Source organism: Pleuronectes platessa, chromosome 22 (genome assembly GCF_947347685.1).
Source record: "Pleuronectes platessa chromosome 22, fPlePla1.1, whole genome shotgun sequence".
NCBI classification, from domain to species: Eukaryota; Metazoa; Chordata; class Actinopteri; order Pleuronectiformes; family Pleuronectidae; genus Pleuronectes; species Pleuronectes platessa.
The window spans coordinates 14389357-14411712 of record NC_070647.1 but is presented as its reverse complement, the minus strand read 5'-3'; the positions used below and the strand labels follow the sequence as shown (position 1 = coordinate 14411712).

Sequence of the window (22356 nt, the reverse complement as noted above, 5' to 3'; positions counted from 1 at the left end):
AAATTTGTTATCCAAATGTTTCCTCAGACATGTTATTATTTATCCTCGGCAGCCGTGGTATGGATGACATCTGCAGCTCTCAGCCACTTCAGGGTATTTCTCATGTGCTACAAGCTGCTGCTGTGAGTGATATAGGAAGTAAACTGCCAAGAAGGGAATAAACACACTCAGGATATTCCTTAAAGCAGATATTACTCAGGAGTAATATGCCAAGCGGAAGGACGAGTACTGGAACGTGTGATGTCAGTTTGTCTTTATTAAAATAGGAATAATACAAAGGCTACACAATTCAGAAAAAAAGGCCGTAGATAGAAAAAACAACTCACTAACACAAAATAGCAGCTGTTATATTTAAGGTTTACATTGTACAAATATATAAACAGAATGATCAGGGAGTCAAAATCCTTGAGGAGGGTATTTACAAAAATTACAAGTTGTAATTTACAGGACGCCAGGAGGCCTATTTACATGAAGGTAAATTAACAAGTCACATAAATTAACAGTTACAAGTCCATTTCGTTTTTTCAAAGAAGGCAACAGGTCATGTGATCTCCCACGTGAATATTTGGTTTCCCCAGTTCAGTCTGTGAAGCGTCTTCCTTTCAAACTGCTGCTCCACGGACTCTTATAACCTTTGTTATAGTTTCTGGATGTTTTTAAGGTACGCAGCATTTAAACATGATGTAGAGAACAAGAGAAAATCCTTTTTACGCTTTAAGACAACACCGCTAAAATTCACCAGGGTCAGAAAGTGGGAATAACAGGGTGAGCGGGGAATCAATTGGGGAGAATTATAATCGGCAAAGTTTTTTTTCTTTATCAAAAGTGTGATTTCATATCAATGGTTTCTTCCTCATTGACAAGGCGTCATTCTTCATCAAATAATTCTGTCACCAACTCAACATTTTCTTTGATTTTAAGTAAAACTTTTGCATGACTTTGATTGTCGTCTTTTTCTGCTGATGCTTTTTCACTTCACTTTTCACTTCCTTGTTAAACTGCCCCCCCCCCCCCCCCACCGGAACTTTGCATCCAGGATAATTTGGCTTCACATCTGGATAGTGGGAGGAAGTGGAGACGTGTCGTCCATCTTTATCTACAGTCTCTAGTTTGAATGTATAAGGCACATTGTCAACGATGTGTTCCTTTCTGTTTCTGTGTCTTTAACCTGGAGTCAAACACGCAGCATGTTATTATAGTGTGAGAAACAAAAGCCAAGTATCATTATCTGCAACGTCTTCTGCTCTTTCCAAAAAAATAAATACAACAAACCGACCGCTCACAATCCACAAGTCCTATCTTTTAAATATTAAACACAATCCGAAACAGGAAGAAGCCAATCTGACATTACTCAGTGAACCAAAAATATTCCAGATCTATAAGACCGATAAAATCTTATGGCACGGCAGAGACATACTCAATAAATCTGCAGTTATGTACATAAGGAGTCACCTTCCATGAAAATTAAAAAAGAAATACATATATATATATAAAATATCCTACTGACCACACACAGCCCGCCAGGGGCCACAGTTCCCTCCAAACTGGAGACCAAATAACCTTGTTATATTTGGCACGGCTCTTCTCTCTCATGCTTCAAATATTAGCATAAGATCTGGAGCAGTTTGCTCAGTTCCTACTTAGACCCTCTCACGGGGGGGGAAACTAACAGTTACAGCTAACAGGGGAAAAGGCAGTCCGGCTACTGCGCACAACGAGCACTGAATGGTTGGCCAGGGCTGCTGCAGTCAGCGTTTCAAGCAGCTGTAGTGTATTCTATACACCTAATTCACGGTATATCTGAAGCAAAGTTTACAGGTTTAAAGTCACAGACCAGTTCTTCTTCCTTTTTGGTCGTACCTTGTTTATTTTGGAGTATGGTTATATTTCTATGGCATCGGAAATCACTGTGGCCAAATTTGTATATTTGTTAACATCTGTGTGTGTGTGTGTTGGAGGTAAAGAAAAGTTTTGCAGTCCAGCTCAACACGTTAAAATAAAAAAGCAAAGAAAGAAATCCCAGTCCCAGATGTGTCCAACAGGAGATCTGGGCTCCGTCCATATTCAAGTATATTCCAGGAGATAATACTCACACGTGTCATTCTCATGTCAAAATACAATTGGTACGTGGTCCATGTGTCCGAGACTTTGGTTGTTAAAATGTCCTGGAGGCTAACAACCTGCACGTGGGGGAGCGCGGGAGATTCCACTTTATCGTATCCACTCTTCAGTCACGAGTCCCCGTCCTCTCCGTGAAACGACAGCCTCGGCCGCTAAAATCCCCAAACTGGTGATTTCCCCTCATGTCTCCCCTGCGGTCCGAGCCGGAGAGGTCCGACCCAGAGTCGCCTCCCGCCTCTCGCCAGCTGTGGTACGCTCCGGATTCTATTTCAGTTCCTCTCCGGGCTGGGGTAAAGCTTGAACACTTTATAAATCCACTCCGAGTAGAAAGCGACGTTGACGAAGAGAGCCGGCTGCGACGAGGCACATTTCGTCCTCTGGATGCTCACGCCCACGATGACTTTGCGCTCATGCTCCTGGCAGACCAACGGGCCGCCGTTATCTCTCTGTGAGAGAAGGGCAGAGGATAAAACATCCGAAACACACAATATTCCAAATGTAAGCCCGAATATCCCAAGAAATCTTGCACTTTTGAAATAATTTGCCTGGAATTGCGAAATGAAAGATGCCCTCAACCAATCAGGAGGGACGTTTTCTCCTTGTTTTAAAAGCATCAAATCACAAATTTAAACCGAACTTACCAGAAAACAAATCTACTTGAATCAAAACCAATCAGTGTTAAAAGAAGTCTTTAATGCACTTTTCAGTTTGGTCCATGTTTGGTCCACTAACATGGAGGAGGCAGGACATATGACCTATACTGCAGCCAGCCACTAGGGGGTGATCAAGATGATTTGGCTTCACTCTTGGTGAGCAGTCTTGTTTACATACAGTCATGCATTTCTCCCTAATCCCCAAACTTCAAGGTTGAAGATTTCCATTGGGACTATTTCTCCAGTAGAAAGTAGTTCCAAAAGAAAACTACATTTCAAGCTGTTGCCAGAGTGTTTGGTTCCGCGGCTCGATGACATTGTGAGTAATACAGTTTAATATTCAATCACATTCTCCTTACATCACAGACACCTTCTCCTCTCATGCCGCCGGCGCATATCCTGCTTTCCCCGGCGTCCCCTTTGATCTGCGAGCACATGTCATTGTTGACCATCGGCATCGTGACTGTGTTCAGGGCCTCGTCGTATCCCGCGTCTGTGAGGAGGAGAACACACAAACCAGAGAGTGTCAGAGGTCACACACGTTTACATCTCTTTAACTGGAATGGTAATGGAATGTGGTGTTTTGGCATATTGGCGAGTGAAGGCAGTACCTTTGGTTTCCCCCCATCCATACATGGTGCAGTTGGTGCCTTCGGGGATGTGACAGTCTTTCACTGGGAGATGAATCGTGGAGGCCCCTTCAGACACAGGAGCAGGGCTACAACACACAACAGTCCATTAATTATACTTTAACAGTAAAACAATTTCATATTCAGATCTTAAATATCAATAGTGACTGGAAACTCACTCTGCCAGTTTCAGCATGACCAGGTTGGATCCCTCTGGGCCGCAGATCAGGCGCGAGATGCGCAGCCTCGGGTGGTGGGACGACTGGTTGAGGTGGCGCAGGCCGACCTGCACGCTGTAATCCCTGAGATCTGGAACACTGAAGACCACAAGGACCAGTGTGAGATGGAGAACCTGCAGCATTTGTGACTTTGATCATAGGTGGGTTCGATCAGGTTGAGTGATCAACGGAGGAACTTTGGAGAACTCAAGGCTCAGATCTACAGGGGGCCCACTTTTGAATATTGAAGGTTGGGTTAAATCCAGATCAGGGGACGGATCCAGGATTGGTTTAACATTGTGAGACTTTTCTTTTATCCACATTTTCAACATTTTCAGGGGGAATAATTTGAGATCTTGTTGGACCTCAGAGATCTACTGAGTACAGACCTATTTGGGTTGCATGTGGTCAAACCATTCCATTATATTTTTAACAGAAATTTCATCAATGCACAACGAACATAATATCAGTTAATTCAATATAAAAAGCAATATTTTCCTCATAAGCCTTCATAACCTTCAAGGCTAAAGATAAACATGAAAAACCGCGAGTCCCTCCACTACAAACTGCTGATCTACACCACATGTGATACCTACAGTACTGCACATTACCACACAGATAGGGAGGTCTCCATTAAAACCACTGCTGCAGATGACAGAGATACTGCATGTGCAAGTATACGAGCGTCTCTGACAACTGCACGAGTTAAACAGATCTCCAGTCCAACTGCTTTGGTCCACATGTTAGGATCTGCTGAAGTCAGACACACAATAAAAATTCGGAAATTACCAGGAGGTGAAGCACTGCTGGTCGGTCAAAACCCAGTCCTCTCTGATCAGCGAGCCGCCACACAAATGAGCCTTCCTGGGAAAAAAACGTGAAGAAGACTGTTATATTCACGACCGGAGGGGGGGGGGAAGGGGAATCTGTAAAAACCCAGAGAGGTTTAGAAGGACTTACTCTCTTTGGATGCTCACCACCCAGCTGCCGTCTGTCCCTCGCACTTGATGTCCGCCGACTATTCTGGTGTTTATGTGCACGAAGCACGATATCTTTGGTCGGGTTAGATCTTTAAAAAGAAAAGGGAGAAATGTGGACTGCTGTTTATTTTTGATGGATGGATCATTTACATTTCAATGGGAAAAGATTTGTTCAGAAACTGTCAAAGCAGGACCATGAAATATGATTGGATTAGTCCGGTAACTGACAGCAGATGGATTCAATGTAGAGCATTTGAAAGGGAAGAGATTAGAGGTAAGAGGAGGAGGAAGAGGACCAGACTGGTAGAAGCCGGATAAGTCAAAGTGATACTCACTGCTGGGTTGAGGAGCTACTGTGGATGATTCACCTGATAGAGGGGAAAGAGAAAAAAAAAACGGTAAGAAGAGACGTGACAGCCGCGGGAACAACTCCGACCCGTCGACCTTGAAACGACAAAAAACCTCAGACGCCGACCGCACCTTTCTTTACTTTGCGAGCACTTCAGATCCGAGTCGCTGTCGGAGGCTACATCAGTTAGCGACCGCGAAAGGGAATGAAATTTGCTCAAGACCTCAAAAGCTGCATACAGGACATGTTTTACATTACAGTAATTATGGTGCAGCCATTGGAAAGAGGCTCTTCGACGCAACATGATTGAAACCAGCCATTTTCTGGAATAAGAAGGATGACAGCACAGTCCTGCATCTGTTTGCTGTTTGGGCATCACGGTTATTCTCTGCCAATTGGACTAAACCGCAGCTAACACATTGAATAAGCCACCAGCAAGGCTGTGTGAATAAAAGATTATGACGTTATAGGTGGAGTCAATGAAATAAAACCGTCCTCTGCTTTGTACCAAACGGCAATAGACGAATATTTGTTTCTGTTTTCAAGCAGCTGGAATCTGAGCGACATTGTTCAAATACTTCACACCTGGAGGATTAAAGGAGCTAAAGGAGATCAGGGCCACGTTGTCCTGAGCTGACACCGGAATCACTTCCCTGAGAACTGTTGCATAAAGCAGCACAGGGACACTGTTAACAGGTTCTTTGATTCAAAATGTTTAGAAGCCTGTGAAGAAGTGCTATTCATTTTTTCCCCTGGCTTGTGTCACATACCTTCCACACAATGTTGCAAGCGAGTGGTCGTAATTTTCCGAGCGGGACACAGGGTTTATAGCCACCATGTGCATATTTCAGAGGAAGTGCATCATGGGGGAAATTGTGTAAAGATGCTTTCACATGTCGGGACATTAAACACACACCAGGATGTGCGGTGAACTCTTTGCATCTAATGAGAGCAACGTTTTACGAGTGTTGAAGACCAAAGAATTGGAGACGTCGATAGTAGTAGACAATGTTTCGCATCACTCTTTGCAAAGACCGATTACTTATGATAATGTGGGGCTGATGTGCAAGAAGATGAAGTGTTTCGTAGATGAAGTATAACGAAAGAAAAGGCTCCACATTCCTGGTTTTAATGCAGGCAAAAGGCTGATGTTCTGGAACCCCCACCCTGAATTTTATTCTTGTAATATTAAGACTGTGAGAGATTCTAAAACGATTCAATCCACCATCTATTCTGAAAGAACCTCCAGCTTCAAACAAGCTTATGTTCCCCTTGTTGCTGAGGCCAAAGTCAGATACATGACGTCTGTGTGGTAAATATGAAGCTAATGCCATGAGCCGGCCAGATCAGCTTGGCACAAAGACTGGAAACAAGTGCAGGAAACTCCCACCTGCAGCTCTAGAACTCAACAAGGAGCATGTTGATGCTTGTTGGTACATCAGTGAAAACACTCTGGTTTTATATGTGTTCTAGTAGCATTCAGAAATGAGAGTGGCATCTATATGTATGGTTTAACACTAAAAATTAGATCATGTTTATAAGATAATTATTAATTCATGGTTTATGGAGAATGGGTGAGAATAAAGAAATTAAGTTTGCACCTCTTCTCAAGTGTTTAAGTTCTTTATTCCCCTCGTCACTGTTTGTAAATAATACTTTTTCACTTGTGTGTATGATTTACATTTTTTGATTAACAAATGGATGAATGGCTAATCCCCATGAGACAAATATTGAATAAGGGCTACACATACGTAGATGGACGAGAGAGGAAACAAGGTTTGTCTAGGCCACTCACAGTGCTTCAGTTTGCAGTAGTCCCAGGCCAGGCGGTTATTTGGATTGGTGTAGCACCAGGGGCCGTGCTTGTCCCGGTCCGGGTTCCGGCAGTAGTTGTTCTCCAGCCCTACATGGGACACTGTAGAGTGAGAATCCCCACTGTAAAACACACAAATACAGATTCTCATGTTCCATTTGTTATTCTGCACAGAGCCCACGCTGGCCCGTGTCTCATTTACATGCACACTGCCAAGTCGTGGTTACACCTTTATGCACGTACAGTTTCATATACACTGTAAGTAACCACGGTGTGTGCCTGGAAAAGTCTGACTCTGGCTTTCCTATAGTGCCATCAATCCTCTGCATTCGCTGCACTGAGCCCGTAGAAGGAAACGCAGAGTTTCGTGAAGCGTGCTCATGGGAGTATGAAAGTATGCACTCTAAGCATTCGGCAGGGCTCAGACCAGTAGGAGCCACAACCTCTGTGGAACAAGTTCACATTTAATTGTGTCTTTTTTGCAGCGTCCTCACTAGAATTAAACACAACCTTCTCAGACATCCCTGGAAAGCAGCTAGTGGGTACAAAACATAATGCCGGGCAATAGACAACAATTTGTCAGGAGGTGAAGATAATTCCACATCCCAGGAGATTGTAAAACAAGCTGTTGCTTTCAGCCCCATTTTTCCCGGGACGACCCTTGACCTTGAGCAGGATAGACTCGCTGGCTGCAGTCAACGCGAGGGAGCTGATTGGCTTTGATCTGCTTCCCTCGGAAAGCACTTCCTGGGGTCAGGGGTCGGCTCTGGAACATGTCCATCTGTCTGTGCCATTTTGGCTTTTAAAATTCCTATAAATTAAGTAAGTCCAACAGCCCGACTCGAGCATGAAGCAACAGCCCCGCAGTGGGCCGCCTCTCCATCACGGTGGGTCACTCGGAGAGCACCCCAGGGTTTCCTCTCGACAGTTAGATGAATAATAATTGGGCCACGTATTGACCCCTGAGGAACTCCCCCCACCCCCCGATTTCCTCCCGCTGTTTGTTTTCACTGCTTAGCTTCATTCATATGAAAGGGATTTTCACATGGCTATGGGAGCTAAGCTGTCAACAAACGCTGAAAAGAATGTCAGCCTCTCTAGGAAACATTTTCCAGTGTTTCCTAACACAGCTTAAGCTCGACTGGGAGTGATAGGAGGAGCGTGGGACACATAACAATGCAGAATCAATGAGTTTGTTACCTGTCTATGTGATGTGACCAGTTGGCACAGGGAATCCCAGAGCGAGTTATGGATAAAGTTCCCCGGTACATCTCTCCGACGTCCTCGTAACACTCTGAGGAAAAACAGGATCATGGTTATTTTTATGTATTTTAGCAGTTTCTCAAACACCTAAATACAATCTGTGAGCGGGCTGACTTGCAAATGAACATTCATGCGTGTGCGGAGACGAGTGGAAGGGATTCGGGTGTTTGGTGTTCTCCTTGTGGTTTGCATCAGTTTAATGTCAAGGGCCCCCGCGTAACTGGTGGTTCTCTGATCTAATAGAACATTTAAACCGTGCTGCGTCTTTTCTCCTAAACAGAATCGGAGGAGGGTTTGTATAAGCCGCTGTTTGACATGTCTGGTCTTTTGAAACGCAAAGCAGAGAAAGATGGGAAACGACAGCGAGAACTATCGACAGGGTCTGGTGTTTTGATCTCCCATGAAGCGGGAATTCATTGGGCAGTCGCCAAGCGGTCCAGTCCTATGGGGAAAAATATTGAATGTACGATTCTCTTTGCAAAAACATGACAAGATCCTGTAGTCCGGTATTTCAAATCTAATTATTGAATAACTGTTAACTCTTAAAACACTCGCCACCTGGAAAAGGTTTTGAAATATGCAGTGATAGTAGCCAGCAGCTCTTTCGCTTAGTTAAGCTTAGCCTATAAACAGGGATAATGAGTTGCCCTCTTTCTGTCCAAAGGTTAAAAACATTCCTTAATCCATATATCTTTAAATTTATGTCAAATCCAACTGAAAATATAACTTCAGCTGTGTCTAGCTTCATATTTAAAACGGTCAAACTGTTCCTTTAAAATCCAGCTTTTTCATCCATTTACCTATTTTTTGTGTGGCCTCAGCATCACACCTGGGGATGTGGGTGCAGTTGGCTTTCCTCTGTTTAGGGTCTGTAGTGAAGCACCATGGGTAATCGGCTCCGTCGGGGTTACGGCAGTAGTTCTCTCGCAGGTCCCTGTGGCACACACACAAGCTACAATTTAAATCATGGTGCTGATGACTGTGTTTTTTGCAGCCTGGCTAAGAACTCCGAAATCCTTTTTCTTGGCATTTCAACAGTCGGATGCATGAAACGAACAAATCGCCTCCTTCACACAGCACAGGGGACTGAATCCAGCCAATCAGGAGCCGCCAAACAAGCGTGACTCACTTGCATTTGAAGTTCTGGGGCAGAAACGAGTGGTTATGGGGGAACTGAGAGTCCCAGCGCTGACACGTCACGCCCTCAGGAGTGACAGACGTTGTGCCCCGGTAACCTTCGCCCTTCCCCTGGACGCAGGACGTCGTGACATTGACGTCTGTGTCCTCGCTGGAGTCCGACTCTAGCAGAGAAAGAGAAAAAAATGTAGATTTGTAATTGTGTAAAGAGCTGGAGTAAAGAGGGCAAAGAAAAAGAGAGGGAGACGTAAAACACTGAAGGCAGGAAGGAGGGAGGGAGAGACTGAGGGAGATATTAATCCCCAGAAGAATGTGTCGTATTTAACATAGAGACAGATGATCAAAAACAGTAGCCTCCCCCTCTGCGCCTCTGCTGCGATAGGAAACTTTATGTGTATTCATAACACCGGTGCCCCACATTCTTGCACGTAGGGACATCCACAACAATATGCAGTTATCTAACCTGCTGACACCACACGATGTCACAGGTTGTTGTTGGGAAACTCCCGGAGCTCGGAATTAATTTAGCCTCTCGCAATTAAACATCAAAAACTTCAGGATCAGGGTTTGAATTTGTTTATCTCAGCCCAAACAAAGATATCCCGTCCTGCCTGGTTCCGACTGGGGCAACTTTATCCACCGGAAAACTATTCCAAACATCTTCAGATGGAATTCAGCTTTTCAGCAGAGCAGGAAAAAGCCGGTACGTAGGGAGCGACTTCTCCCCTCCGGATTTCTGTCTCTGTTTCTTTAGCCTTTGACAAATGAGATTGGAGAAGATGGAGGAGTGAAGCAGGAGGTTTTGAGGCAGAGACGAGCCGGCGGGTGGAAAAGAGGGATTCTTTGGCTTGATGTAATGCATGCCAGTGTCTGTGTGCACTGCGCAGCACAGGTCAGTGGTTTTTATCTTTCCGAGGGCAGGCATTGAGGGATACACACATCTGGACAAATGCTGATCCTCCGCCCAGGCTGTAAATCACAACATGTACTGTATGGTGCATGTGTGTAAGCGGCTGACAGAGACAAGGAGAGATGCTCTGTGTGTTTGTGATTGAGCATGTGGGAATATTTCAAAGCGCGTTCAATGAAAAAATTGAATTCTCCAAAGGTACAACCTCTTTTTGGCATCCGCTCTTTCTTTTTCCTCTTCTATATTGAACATGGAGGCCAGTGCTCTACACTACAGCTCAATCAGATACATGTGAAATGGACAAATAGTAGAATAACAAAATCGGAAAAAACAAATTTGCTAACCGAAAAAATACCCCATCTCAGTTTCAAAGAGCAAACAGTGACGTACTTGGAAATTGGAATTGTGTAAATACTGTGTCATTTTCTGACAAGCCACAAGCCCTTTCAACAATAATATCCCAAATTGGTGACAACATAAACTGTCATCTTCAGGTTTTCGGTTACCACAAGCCTCCAAAACAGCCTCAGTGAATCTGGACATCGATTCTCTGAACAGGGATCAAACGCCATTGTTTCAAAATTATTTCCATCACTTCTTGTTTTGATCATGGGGATGTAGACTGTTGTTCTCAGTCGGAGTCATGCATGGAGGCATCTGCAACCGTTTTGTTCTGTGTGAATTAATTAAGCTTTTCCCTATAATTCGCCCCTTGTCTCCAAATACATAAATGTCAAAAATGATTGTTCACAGTACTAAAACCACTATTAAACCTTCCAGTGGCAATGTGGGACATCGCAGTATAGAAGCCTCTACTGTAGTTCTCTGCTTTATTGCCCTTAGTCATCTGTGAGTGGTCTCAGCAAAACACTACACACTCTCTGAAGTCGTACTCTACAATTTACAAACAACCTATTTACTCCTCCTTGTTGAGGTGGAGGGATTTGAACCCAAGCACCACATGAAACACTGAACTGGGTAAACAGAAGACTTGAGGCTCCGCAGGGGTCCTGACCGCAAGAACCCTCAAAACCACCAAAGTCCTGCATGAAGCAAACTCCCTGACGAACTCAAACCACTTGCTGGAAGTGCTAAACCGCCACTGGTCTGTCCAAAAGCCAAGCAAGGGATCCTGAATGTTATAAATCTGACAAAGGATTCCTAACTGTGTGAGACATGCACAGAAGTCGGGACATTTCCGTCAGTGGTTCCACACTTTTTCCATAACTTTTCCAGCCAGGTTAAATGTCTGGAAAATATAAATATCTGGGGAGCCACACATGTAGTAGAGGCTGATGAAGATTTAAACTTGGAAAGACAACAGAATTTGAGAGATTCGGGTAATAAACCATGTTTTCCACAGCTTTATACGACTTGTCCTGCCTCTTGCGGTATCTACCTAGATGTTACTCCTCGTCTGAGGGGGTTCAGGACATCTGACCCAGACAATCTCTTGCTGAATCCTTCACATGTGAAAAGCAAATTCCGAAAAATGCTTCGGACTCAATGTCTGAAAGGAGCTTTACTTGTTATCAGGTTGTGAGGGGACGAGACACGAAGGAATACCAGCAACAAAGAAAAGCCATAAATCATCGTAAAACAGTAATTTAGTCTCCCGCTGATTTGTTGAAGACTAGTCCACAAAGCCCAGGCCCCAGATTTGAGTGTGTACAGTGCATAGGTCCGTACCACACACAGTGATGTTGCAGAACTCCCACGGGGTTTTCGGATCCATGGTGTAGCACCAGGGCCGGCGACGATTATCCGGGTTACGGCAGTAGTTGTCCTTTAAATCTTTGCCACGATACCTGAGAGAGGAAACAGAGGGGAAGCGGGGAGGAAAAGATGTAATGAGGAGGGAGAGAAGTAAGTCATAACAACTGGTGAGGTCTGCCTCCCTCGAGTATCAGCGTCATTTATTTAAGCATCTGTCATGGGCGTAGGCGGGTGTTGTACGTGAGACATGCTAGAGTGGAGTTCTCACTTTTTGGGCTGGAAAAGGTGTTTGTGAGGCCTCACTGAGTCCCACCGCTGACACTCCTTTCCGCTCTCGGTATGGTCCACTTTGCCTCGGTAATCCTCCCCGTTACACGTCATACAGACGTCTGTCAACAAAGCAAAACTTTACGTTACTCGTGTTATGACTTTATAAGACATAGACAAAGATATATACCACATAAACATTGATTACAACTTATTTGGCTTTCTGACTTGAACTGAGTTTGTTTGTTCGCCTGCAGGCTTAGGTAAAAAACTGCTGATTGGATTTTTAAAGGAAATTGGGGGAGCATAAGAGAAGGGTCGAAAAAGAACCCATTGCATTCTTGCACAGATCCAGACAAAGCAGTGGATCAAGGATTCATGAGATAAGGCAATTTTGACATTTTCAAAATTGTAGGGCTACAAACCTGTAGATACCAATGTCTAGCGGAGATTATGTGGATTAGTTTAGGAATGAACAGTTTGTATGTATCTTGAATAGTTGTCTCATGATGTCCAAACAAACATTATGGATTAATGGGGACGGTTGGGCCTTGGTGGAGGTATCTGCTCCGCTAAAGCTGACCGAATGTAATTGTCCAGTAGTGATGTTACGGAAGGCCTTACCCTCCGAACACTGCGGCACACCACACTCCTCCACTCGCACATTGGGGTCAGTGGTGTAGCACCACGGACCACCTGGATCGTTCTTGGGATTCCGACAGAAGTTCTCCCTCAGGTCTTCCGCCGGGAAACTATCAGGATAAAACCTACAAGGGAGAAGGTGTTACCTGATACTGTGAGCTGTACAAATACATTTTAGGGAGTACTTGCACACTTGGCTGCTCCGCCAGTATATACAGCGCCGTACCTGTCTGCTCGTGCTCTCAGATGCAAGCAAAATAAATTCATTCCATTGAGATGTTAACCCAGTTTTAAGAAATCTCAGTGCCCATTATGTGACCAGGTTACATTTTAAATCCGAGAAGAAAGCAGTCATAGCAATCTTATGCAAAGTAGGTCATCAATCCGTCTTTCCTCTCCAGGTTTGCACCTTTCGGGGCGGCTTGCCACACTGATTGCTGCCACATCCCCGGGTCCCTCATGTGTGAAGCAGCCAGACTCGGTCACAGCACAGTGACCACCAGCAGCACAGAACCACGCCACGAACCACTGGGAGCAGCCCAAGCGGGTCATTTACTGGCAGCCTTTGAACACGTCTAAACCTAATCCCTCTCTGTCAACTGCTACGTCACGCCGGTGTGACCGAGCCGCTGCGAGGCCGTAAGAGAAAGAACCAGGGGAAACCAAACATGTGGGACGCGAGCGCCGGGAGAGGCATGGGATCCCCGCGCTAAATGGACAGTGTGTGAAATCCGCCTTGTGTCAGGACAGGATGATTAAAAGCTGGCATGTCAGCACCCCCCTGATCCATGTCGACCGCATTCCCCCCTCCCACCCAGGGAGAAGGGGAGGGTGGAGGAAAAAAGTTTTTTTGCACAGGAGGAGGAGAAGAAGAAAACACAGAAAGTGAGCAGAATGAATGGAATGAGCCAAAAAGTTGCTCAGTGTTTAACTGATGATGCAAAAAGAGAGAAAGAAAAAAAAACATGTGCAGGGAACAACGAGGAAAAAGAACCAGAGCCCTCCCTCCCTTCAGCAGCTTGTCTGAGTGTTCTACCCCAGGCAATGACTCTCTCCCTGGGAGAGTCTGCTCTGCTCTCCCCTCTGCGCCCTGGGGTTTATGCAAGGCTTCAACACAAATGCGCAATATCATTCACCCCAGGCCTGGAGGAAATGTCAGACGTATAACTTGGCCCAAGGACAGACAGAGCTAAAGGAGAAAGAGGTGGTTGGGGGGGGGACAACTTTCAACCGCATTGTAATTCCTACAAGTGTCAAACTATAACAGGGTTAAGTCCAACATTGACATTTCACTTACGCATTTGACTAAAACAAAACACTTGCTCCGAAGCCGCACCGTGCCGAGCGCCAAAACTCACATCTGTTCTGTGTAACTCATAAGCTTAATATATTTCTATCATAGTTCAGTGTCCCTAATTTGTAAAAATGGAATTACATGGTCCGTCACGTCACAGAGGAGGCCGCATCTGGTGAGAGTCCGTAAAAGGCTGTGGCATGGGAACAAGTTAGCCATAATGATGTTGTGCTAACAGATGTTGGCCAGTTATTCATCTCCTTGCCAGAGTCTGTTCCCATCGGAGCGCAGGCAGACACTGTGCACACATGCTTCGCTCCCTGGGCCGACTTAACACATTGGCTAGATTTGGGATATATATCGCTAAAGATGAAATCTAGACCTGAAGTAACTGCTGTGAAACGTCCAGCAACGCGCACCTGGCGACTGGGGAACCGACACGGTCACGCTTCGGAGCTGCAGCGTCCAGAGGAGTGAAAGACGGAGACGATTAAAGGAAGTGAGGGGGTTAGTGGGTTGCTTGATAAATATTGAGACATAAATACAGGCGTCTTGGAAGCAGAGTGTGACGGCTGACATCTGCTGAAGTGTCCTGAAGGGAAAGAGTCAACATTTTGGGGGAGTACACCGACTCACTGTCTTGCTGAGACTAAGATGAAAAGATCTGGAGCACGCAAACTTTAAGCTTAGCTAGGAGGAAGAAATGGGAGGGAGTAGAGCAGCGTCGTCCATCTTTATATACGTCTTCGCTAACGGCCAGTTCAGCTCGCATCAGACAATCCATGCTAACAGTTTCCCACAGTTTTTCCTCAAAGCTAAACTCACTAGCTATCGGGGTAAGCTTCAGATTGAGACTCATGAATCATTCCTAGAGTTTTTCTTTCTTCTCCCCCCCAAAAAACTACCTTTTTCCTTTGAGCAAAACATCAAATCCAGTATGCACCAGTGGGTTTCTGAAGCCAACAGCGCTAACAGACCTCCCAGTGGAAATGTGCAGAAAAATAAATTAAGGTCTCTGCGGGAATAAACAAATGACTGCGATGTTATCTATTATTGAAAATCTGAATCACAATGTTCCATTCCTCTCTCCAGGCTTGGCCGGGCTTCGGCACACAGCGTGGTTCAAACACTAAATATAGACAACAGGTGGAAGTCCCATTCCTGGAAGGGAACCTCCTGAGAAATCACCCCTGCCCCACGGTGATCGGTCAAGCGTGAAAATAATAGTTACCTGAGACTCAAATGGTGCGTGGTTCATTATGGTGGTAATTCTCACCCAGCGGGACGGTCCCATGTTAGGTAACCCTACAGTGGCTCTAAATCTCCCCTAAGTAAAGCTCGCTTTGACCCTTTGAACGTTCAAAGTTGTTGACAAGCCACAAGCGATGTTGTCAGACGCCACGTTTGCCACGAAGGAAGGAGCCTGAAAGCGTGTGTCGAATAAACAATGACTAAGAGGCTCCTGATGTAAATAATTGCTCGTGAAATGGGAATAGAGGATTGAGTGACTGCAGAACACGAAAGGAAAAGACAGGGACCAACCGCGCAAAGTGTTGTAATCACAGATCTTGTATTTTCCCTCATGTCTGTGGCTTTGTGAGCTCAGCTGGACAACAGACAGAACATTACTTCCATAAAGTCCATAAATCTTTCTGCATGTTTCTTTCTTTCATTCAACCTCCCCGCTGTACTTCTTCAAACTCTTATTATTCTGCCTTGCACCCCCCCCGGGCCCGCCCCCCATCGCAGTTAAAATATCTCGTAGCTAACGAGCTCAACTAATGAGATGCTGGCACAGAACCGTCCTCGCGGAGTCCCTGATCTGGCCTCTCCTGTAGCAGTGGAAAAACACATCTTTACTGTACACCTGATGACCTCCACTGTCACACACACCAGCCTCATCGGGGAGGACATCCCTGCATGTGTTGAAAGAAATCCGACTTAACTCTGGATAAACGTTCAAGCGTCTCAGAGCCTCCGCCTTCCCCTTAACCCCCAAGGTGCAAGGGGGATGATTTGAACATCGGTAAATCAGCTGCCGGGGCCTGTTCTATATCAGACACAGAGAAATAAAGAAGGAGCATCCGGCAAGGTGGCGGAGGCCAGAGGATTTGAGATGCTGGGCTTTGAAGGCTGCAGGAATGCGGCCGGGGGGGAAATGAATAATTAACACCATCTCCTCACCGCCGTCCAAGGCACTGCACGCCCCAAGGTGACAAGTATATCATAACCACCCGTCCCACGTAGAAAATGCATTTGGTTTGACTTGTACAGTTGGAGATGAGAGGACTTACGTGTGTTCATTGATGTTATTATCTGACCAAGCTTGGCAAGTGATGTTCGACTTGGTCCAAGACCTCCTCCCTCTGTAGTCCTTGGTGCCGACGATACACTCCCTTATATAATCTGAGCAAAGGGGAAAAGGGATAAGAAGCGTTTGAAAACATCCATTCATGTTTTCCCTTTGATACAAACTGTGTCTGTGTGTTCCTCGTGTGCCAATTTATACAGCGTATCATAAATTGAAAGTTTATTCCCTCTCGCTAACCTGACCACCTGGAATACATGTTACCATGTATGGTCAATGAGACCATTACCGCTCGTGTCTTAGTGTGTCCCGGCCTGAGTGTTATTCCCAAAACAGAAAACTCCCTGAAGTTCATTTAATGTCACCGGGGGGGGGTGGGGGAAGTTGAAATTTACGTAAGTTTTGCCGTAAATTCGAAAGTGCTAGATTCCAACAGGCTGCGCTCCGACTGTAAACAATGAATTTTTGTATTGTTTACACTCCACTCAAGTCGGCTGCATGTTTATGCGAGCGACAAACCTCACCAGAGTGATTAAACAGCCCGGGGGGGGTTGGTTGCTTTTTATTGTGTCAACAGAAAGAGACCTTAACAAATCGGGAAAGGCCAACAACCTACAATCACTGACAAACCCTGTGGAAACCCCAGCCTGCTGCACCTGAGCGTTCTCATGAGCAAAACAAAAAATGAGTCAGACTTCGGGATTCACCTTTTTTTTCATACAGAGTAAAGTTGACGTTGGCCTGCTTCTTCACGCCTCGGGTGAAACGGTCGAAGGGAAGCAAGAAGCATTTCCTGTTGTGCTTCTGAAAGTTGAAAGCCCTGTCGAGGACACACGGGAAGTCGTTGAGTCAAGATTGGGACCACGATAAACAAGGAAAATATGTAAATACTGAGTCCATGCAGGAGGAGAGGAGGAGTGATAACAAATGTGTGGAGAGGGAGAGAGAAAATACAACTCACCTGCAGTTGAAGTTTTTCTTCTTGCACTTGCGAGCGCATTGCTCCTGCGAGCGGTTGTTTCGCACCAGAGGGGCCTGAGGACAGTCTGTGCAGACCAGCATGTGGCTCTCGCTCTTCTCATACCGCTGTAACGAGTGATGGCTCCTTCTGCACAAACCTGAGGAAACAATGAAGATGCAGCATGAGAACGTCTTCTGGCACGTTTCGATACAGTGGTTATGTTCGCCTTGAAGGACACGAGCTCAGAGTGATCCAACTAGCGGAAGCAGAAGAAGAAGATTTGGATGATCGACCAGTTTTGTATGGCTGAGGTTGTAATTCATACAGTGCTATGTTGTTCTGTAAGAGTATATTTAACCATTAAAACAACTGGTTCTCCTTTGCTAATCAGAGATTGTACGTGAAGATGGAGGACTGCGCCCCCAAAAGTGAAGCCAAAGCATTTTAAACGCCACCTGGTGGCTGGCTGCAGTGTTGGTCATAAGTCCTGCCTCCTCCAGGTTAGCCATTGATACATGGAACCCAAAAAGCAAAGTCAAAGTACAAGTCAAATTCGATTTTTGATGCTGTAAAAATGGGGAGAAACGTTATGATTGATAGCTGAGACTGACTCACCATTGGTCAAGAGCCAGACGGCGACCCATGTATTCAATATGTTTGCCTACATTATGTACAACGGGACGAGGTGGGGAAGTTTAGCTACAATAAACGAAGCCACAATAACTTGGCAGAGGAGGTTAATTGGCAGAATCCCGGCTCCATCCCTCGATCGCTACTGTGCAAACTCTGGCTCTATATCCATAAGATGGCAGCTCTGGTATCTGGGATATTTTGGCTTCATTTCTGGATGGAGGGGGAAAGTGGATACGCATCGTCCATGACTATCAGCTATCTATCAAATGCAAAAAAAAGAGAAAAACCTAGAAACCATGTGGAATTTGTTTGTCTCCTCTTCACCGACAAAGCATCATCACACATTGCTCAAATATAGGAGGACCTGGCCAAATGCTTCTCTGATGATGTCAGGTTCCCAGGGCTGAGGATGAACTTGTCAAAGCAATGAGAATATTTCCTTGAGTTTTCTCCTGGCAGTTCAAATATTGGAACGAGCGAGAATGCTGATTTCACGGTTTTGGCACGGACGACGCGGAGGGAAAACCGGCAAAGCGTCATCGTCGAGCATTGAACCTGTTGGCCCGACGCTGTCAACGAAAGCGTTCTCCAGCTGCAGTCTGCCTCGTGATCCGTGTTTACTGACATGTTGGCATTTCAATGCACCAAACCCCCCCTGACAGAACTTTTCGCCAGATCTTCAGCCGGGCAGGCCACAACGAGGGATCGCACAAGTTCATGTCTTGAGAAAAAGCTGGTGAAAGGTATGTCTGGGCCTGAAGACAATATCTCTTCATTCCCCTCAGTGCTGACGCGTTAAACCGGGGAGTAGCTGCCTGGGAAATGAAGAGCGGCTGCTAAACTGCATAGAGCCGGCAAAACAGAGTGATGTCCATCCAACAGGCGGATGTGCTCCAGTGACGCATCGCTATGCAGAACTCATATCTTATATTTTACTGATCAGAGGCCGAGCCAGAACAGTTTTCTTTTACAGTTTTACAACTATGTGGTACCCATTCCATGACTAACATTTATAACCTCCAATCAGGCAGGAGATGTCGAAACAGAATCATTGCTGCGAGCAAACACTTTTGATTTTCTAATGAACAAATCAAGATGCCAATTCCGATGAAAAGCTCTAAAGTCAGTCATTGTTTCCCACTATCTAATACAGGTTGTCGTGATGCATTCTTCTCCATGTTTAATTTATAGGCTTTTCACTCTGAATCACTGCTTTGGAGGAGGGACATCAAAAGAGAACTATATCATTGCAAAGAAACAGCATCATCTGAAAGAGATCCAAGTTCAAAAGCAGGACAAAAGCATAAGTCCAAATCCTCCTGCGATACATATCCATCATTTTTACCTACTGGGAAATATTAAGAGCCCATCTTTCAGTGGAATGGATTTGTAGAGCAAACACTGGGGCTACAGCGAGACCTTCAGATGCACTGTGGCTCGGCTACAATAGATTTTTTCCGTTTATAATTATGGGGGCAAGTGCAAAATAAATCACACAGGAAAATCTCCTGCTACTGAGTTACAGCAACGTGCCGCTGCGCCAAGATCCGACACAAGAAGTTGTGTGTGTACTTAAGATACTGTAAACTGTGGAGCGTTTAGAGGCTCCTCGTGGTTCAGAATGGTTTTCGGGGAGGACGTGTTATTAATGTTCGGGCTGGACGGGACCACATCTGGCACTCATCACCGTGTTGCTCCAGCCCTGATGTCTGGCCAGGCCGCTCAATTAGATTTCACTTAGTCTCTTCCTCTCCTCGCAGTCAGACCGGCTGCTATCTCCAAAATCCAGAGCGTTTGCTGAAGGTGGAGATTACGATAAAAAAGGTGCTCGGGCAGAGGTGAGAGGGGGAGGGAGGGGACGTTTAATGGGAAGGGGGCGCAGGTGTGGATTTCTGGTTTGATCTTGAAAAACGTGGAGAGGAAAAAAGGTGAAGGAGCAACACTCTGACCCTCCTCAGACACTTCCACTTGAGCACAGAACCCAGAGCGTCTGCTGAATAAGTGTGCTGGTCGAGTTCTCCTGTCAGAGCCAAGTTATATTAATAATCGTGGAATCTATCAGTGCGAATAGACTGTAAAGATGTGTGGGATGAGGAAGAGGGGGAGCAGCAGGTTAAAGGTGTGCGTGAATTAAGCAGACATTACATCTGGTCCATGCACGGAGCGCACAATGTAGAGCTGAGCTCCGCAGCCAGATGTTGCCCTCTGCCACACACACACACACACACACACACACACACACACACACACACACACACACACACACACACACACACACACACACACACACACACACACACACACACACACACACACACACACCGAATACCTCAGCTCAGGCGCGCGTTTTACTTTCCCCAACTCCAGGAGAGAGAAGGGGGGGGGGGCGGAGGTCAGGGGTCAGGGTCGGCACCCCCTGGAGGTGGTAACTACGGATTCAGTGCTTTGACTCGGGGACATGTCAGCCGGGGGGCAGATGTGAAGCCGGGACACTCGTACACCGTGCTCGCATGTCCACCATGATATCACGGAGCCCGCGCGTCCTGGCGCAGCGCAGAGCTCGCCTTTTTGGGGGGGATGAGGCCGTGGCGCGCACCCTGCGCCCCGAGCCCCATCCCCCCCGGAGGAGCTGCTGGCGCGGGCCCAACAGATGCTATTGACCATGACCTGTATAAAAAGTTTAACGACAAAGCAGTAAGATCAGCAGATGTAGTGTGGAACCCTTTGGGCGGCTGGGATGGCACAAGGGGGTTTATCCAGAGGATCCACTTCCACCACAGAAACCAAATTGTTTCTGGTTCATGGATCAATTTGACCCACATGGCACGGCAGAGGAGCAGCACTCCTCCAGGGCATCGATGTGATTCTCCTCCTTCTCCCACTTCAAAATCCTCGTTAAAAAAGTTTGATGAGTCTCCTCGCGTAAACAGCCCCGAGCAGGTTCATCTTCATAATTAGTCACCGCTGGAGAGCATCAAACGCGGAGACGACCCGGAGCAAGACGGGACTTGTGATCGGGTTCGTTCCGTGACTCTCGCAGCTATGATCAGAATTAGAGGAAGGTCATGTTTACATGCTTATACACGTGGTTGGAAAAGGGAAACCAAACGAGGTATGCAAATTTTATTCTAAGCTGCTTTAAAGTAAATCCTTGTTTACAATAAAAAGAAAAATAGCTAAGGACTTGGGACTTTTTCTAACTTTCTATACTTTTATTCCCGGAGGTGATTTGTTCTTGAGTTATAAAATAAAGAATGAGATTAACACCACTCAATCATCTGCTGTCTCTCTTACCTGAGTCCAGTACAGTGAGGGCAGCGCACACCAGCGCCTGGTAAATCCATACGTTTATCCTCATGGTGGCACGGGAGCTGTTGTTGCAGGTTCGAGTCCGGGGGAAAGTGTCTGTGGCTGAGTGAAGTCCCGGGTGGCTGGTGATCGGCTCTAGACTCACTCCGTCCTCCCTCGGAAGCCACTTTTCCAAGGAGTCGCACGTCCTCGGTTCAACCCCCTTTTGACTCGGGTGTGCGCCGCTCCTCTGTCAGTGGCTCCTACCATCAAGTCCCGCGGAATCAGCTCACACACTTCCGGCTGGGGTTTCTTACCAAAATAAAGCCGGATGCAGATTCTAGTGAAAGTTTTTCTAATGTACCTCATAATGTGAACCAACAAAACTAAATGTTAGTTTACCCTGCAAAAATATATTGTACTGTGTCTTATTTTGCTATTGATTCTTGCAGACAGTGCAACTTCCTACCACGATCCAGAAATGAAGCCAAAATATCCTGGATACAAATTTGAATATATTTGACATTTACTTTTTAGTTTGGCCCATGTGCCATCTATTAACATGGATGAGATATGTATAGCACCCAGCAACCAGGTGGCGATCAAAACACTTTGGCTTCACTTTTGGATGGATGGATGGATGGATAGATGGATACTTGTAACTTGGTGGAAAATTGGGACATGGACCAAGAAATATGAAAGATTAAAATGAAGATAAAGGGGCGGATCCAGGAATGTATTTTTTACTTTCCTTGGCATTTCGAGATTGGATTTGTTATCTTTATGACACTGTCACAAATTTATATGATTATGATATGAGATAAGATAAGTGCTGTACTGAGTGTTCTAGTTTACTGGGTATTCTGAGCTTTTTATTGTTACCTGAAACACCAATTGGTTTTACCCAAAATTCTCCCTCTTATCAGGAATTTCAGCATATTTCTATAAGAGTTAAGGCTTAAGTAAGATTATGTTAATCAACCAGATTTAGCCAACAGAGATAGAATAATGGTTTATTTGTTATGTGCCCTCCCTCCCTCCTTCCCCATTAATATACAAATCTTCATAAAAAAACACGTCAGTGCTTTTATTTTGAAAGCAACCGTCCTTATTTAGCCGTAGTATTCTATTCTGGTTTCATAAATTACTTGCAGAGCACTAGATTACTGTGCAT

At 45.6% G+C, this 22356-nt stretch overlaps 1 protein-coding gene across 2 annotated transcripts; it reads right to left on the bottom strand.

Annotated features, from left to right (window-relative positions):
• Positions 1-1008: 1008 nt before the first annotated feature.
• On the bottom strand, positions 1009-21437 carry hgfa (hepatocyte growth factor a). 2 transcript variants are annotated; one of them, XM_053415381.1, is made up of 18 exons: positions 21189-21437; positions 17262-17418; positions 17008-17120; positions 16287-16398; positions 12681-12823; positions 12058-12178; positions 11763-11881; positions 9156-9327; positions 8827-8978; positions 7964-8057; positions 6746-6885; positions 4937-4969; positions 4582-4690; positions 4411-4485; positions 3583-3720; positions 3386-3492; positions 3134-3267; positions 1009-2567 (listed from the first exon to the last, which is right to left on the bottom strand). In XM_053415381.1, exons 1-18 carry the CDS (start codon positions 21250-21252, stop codon positions 2391-2393), a joined length of 2160 nt encoding a protein of 719 aa, XP_053271356.1. In that variant the 5' UTR covers positions 21253-21437; the 3' UTR covers positions 1009-2390. The 2 variants fall into 2 exon arrangements, with proteins under 2 accessions (XP_053271356.1, XP_053271357.1); XM_053415382.1 differs by having other exon boundaries at positions 8827-8960.
• Positions 21438-22356: the final 919 nt, after the last annotated feature.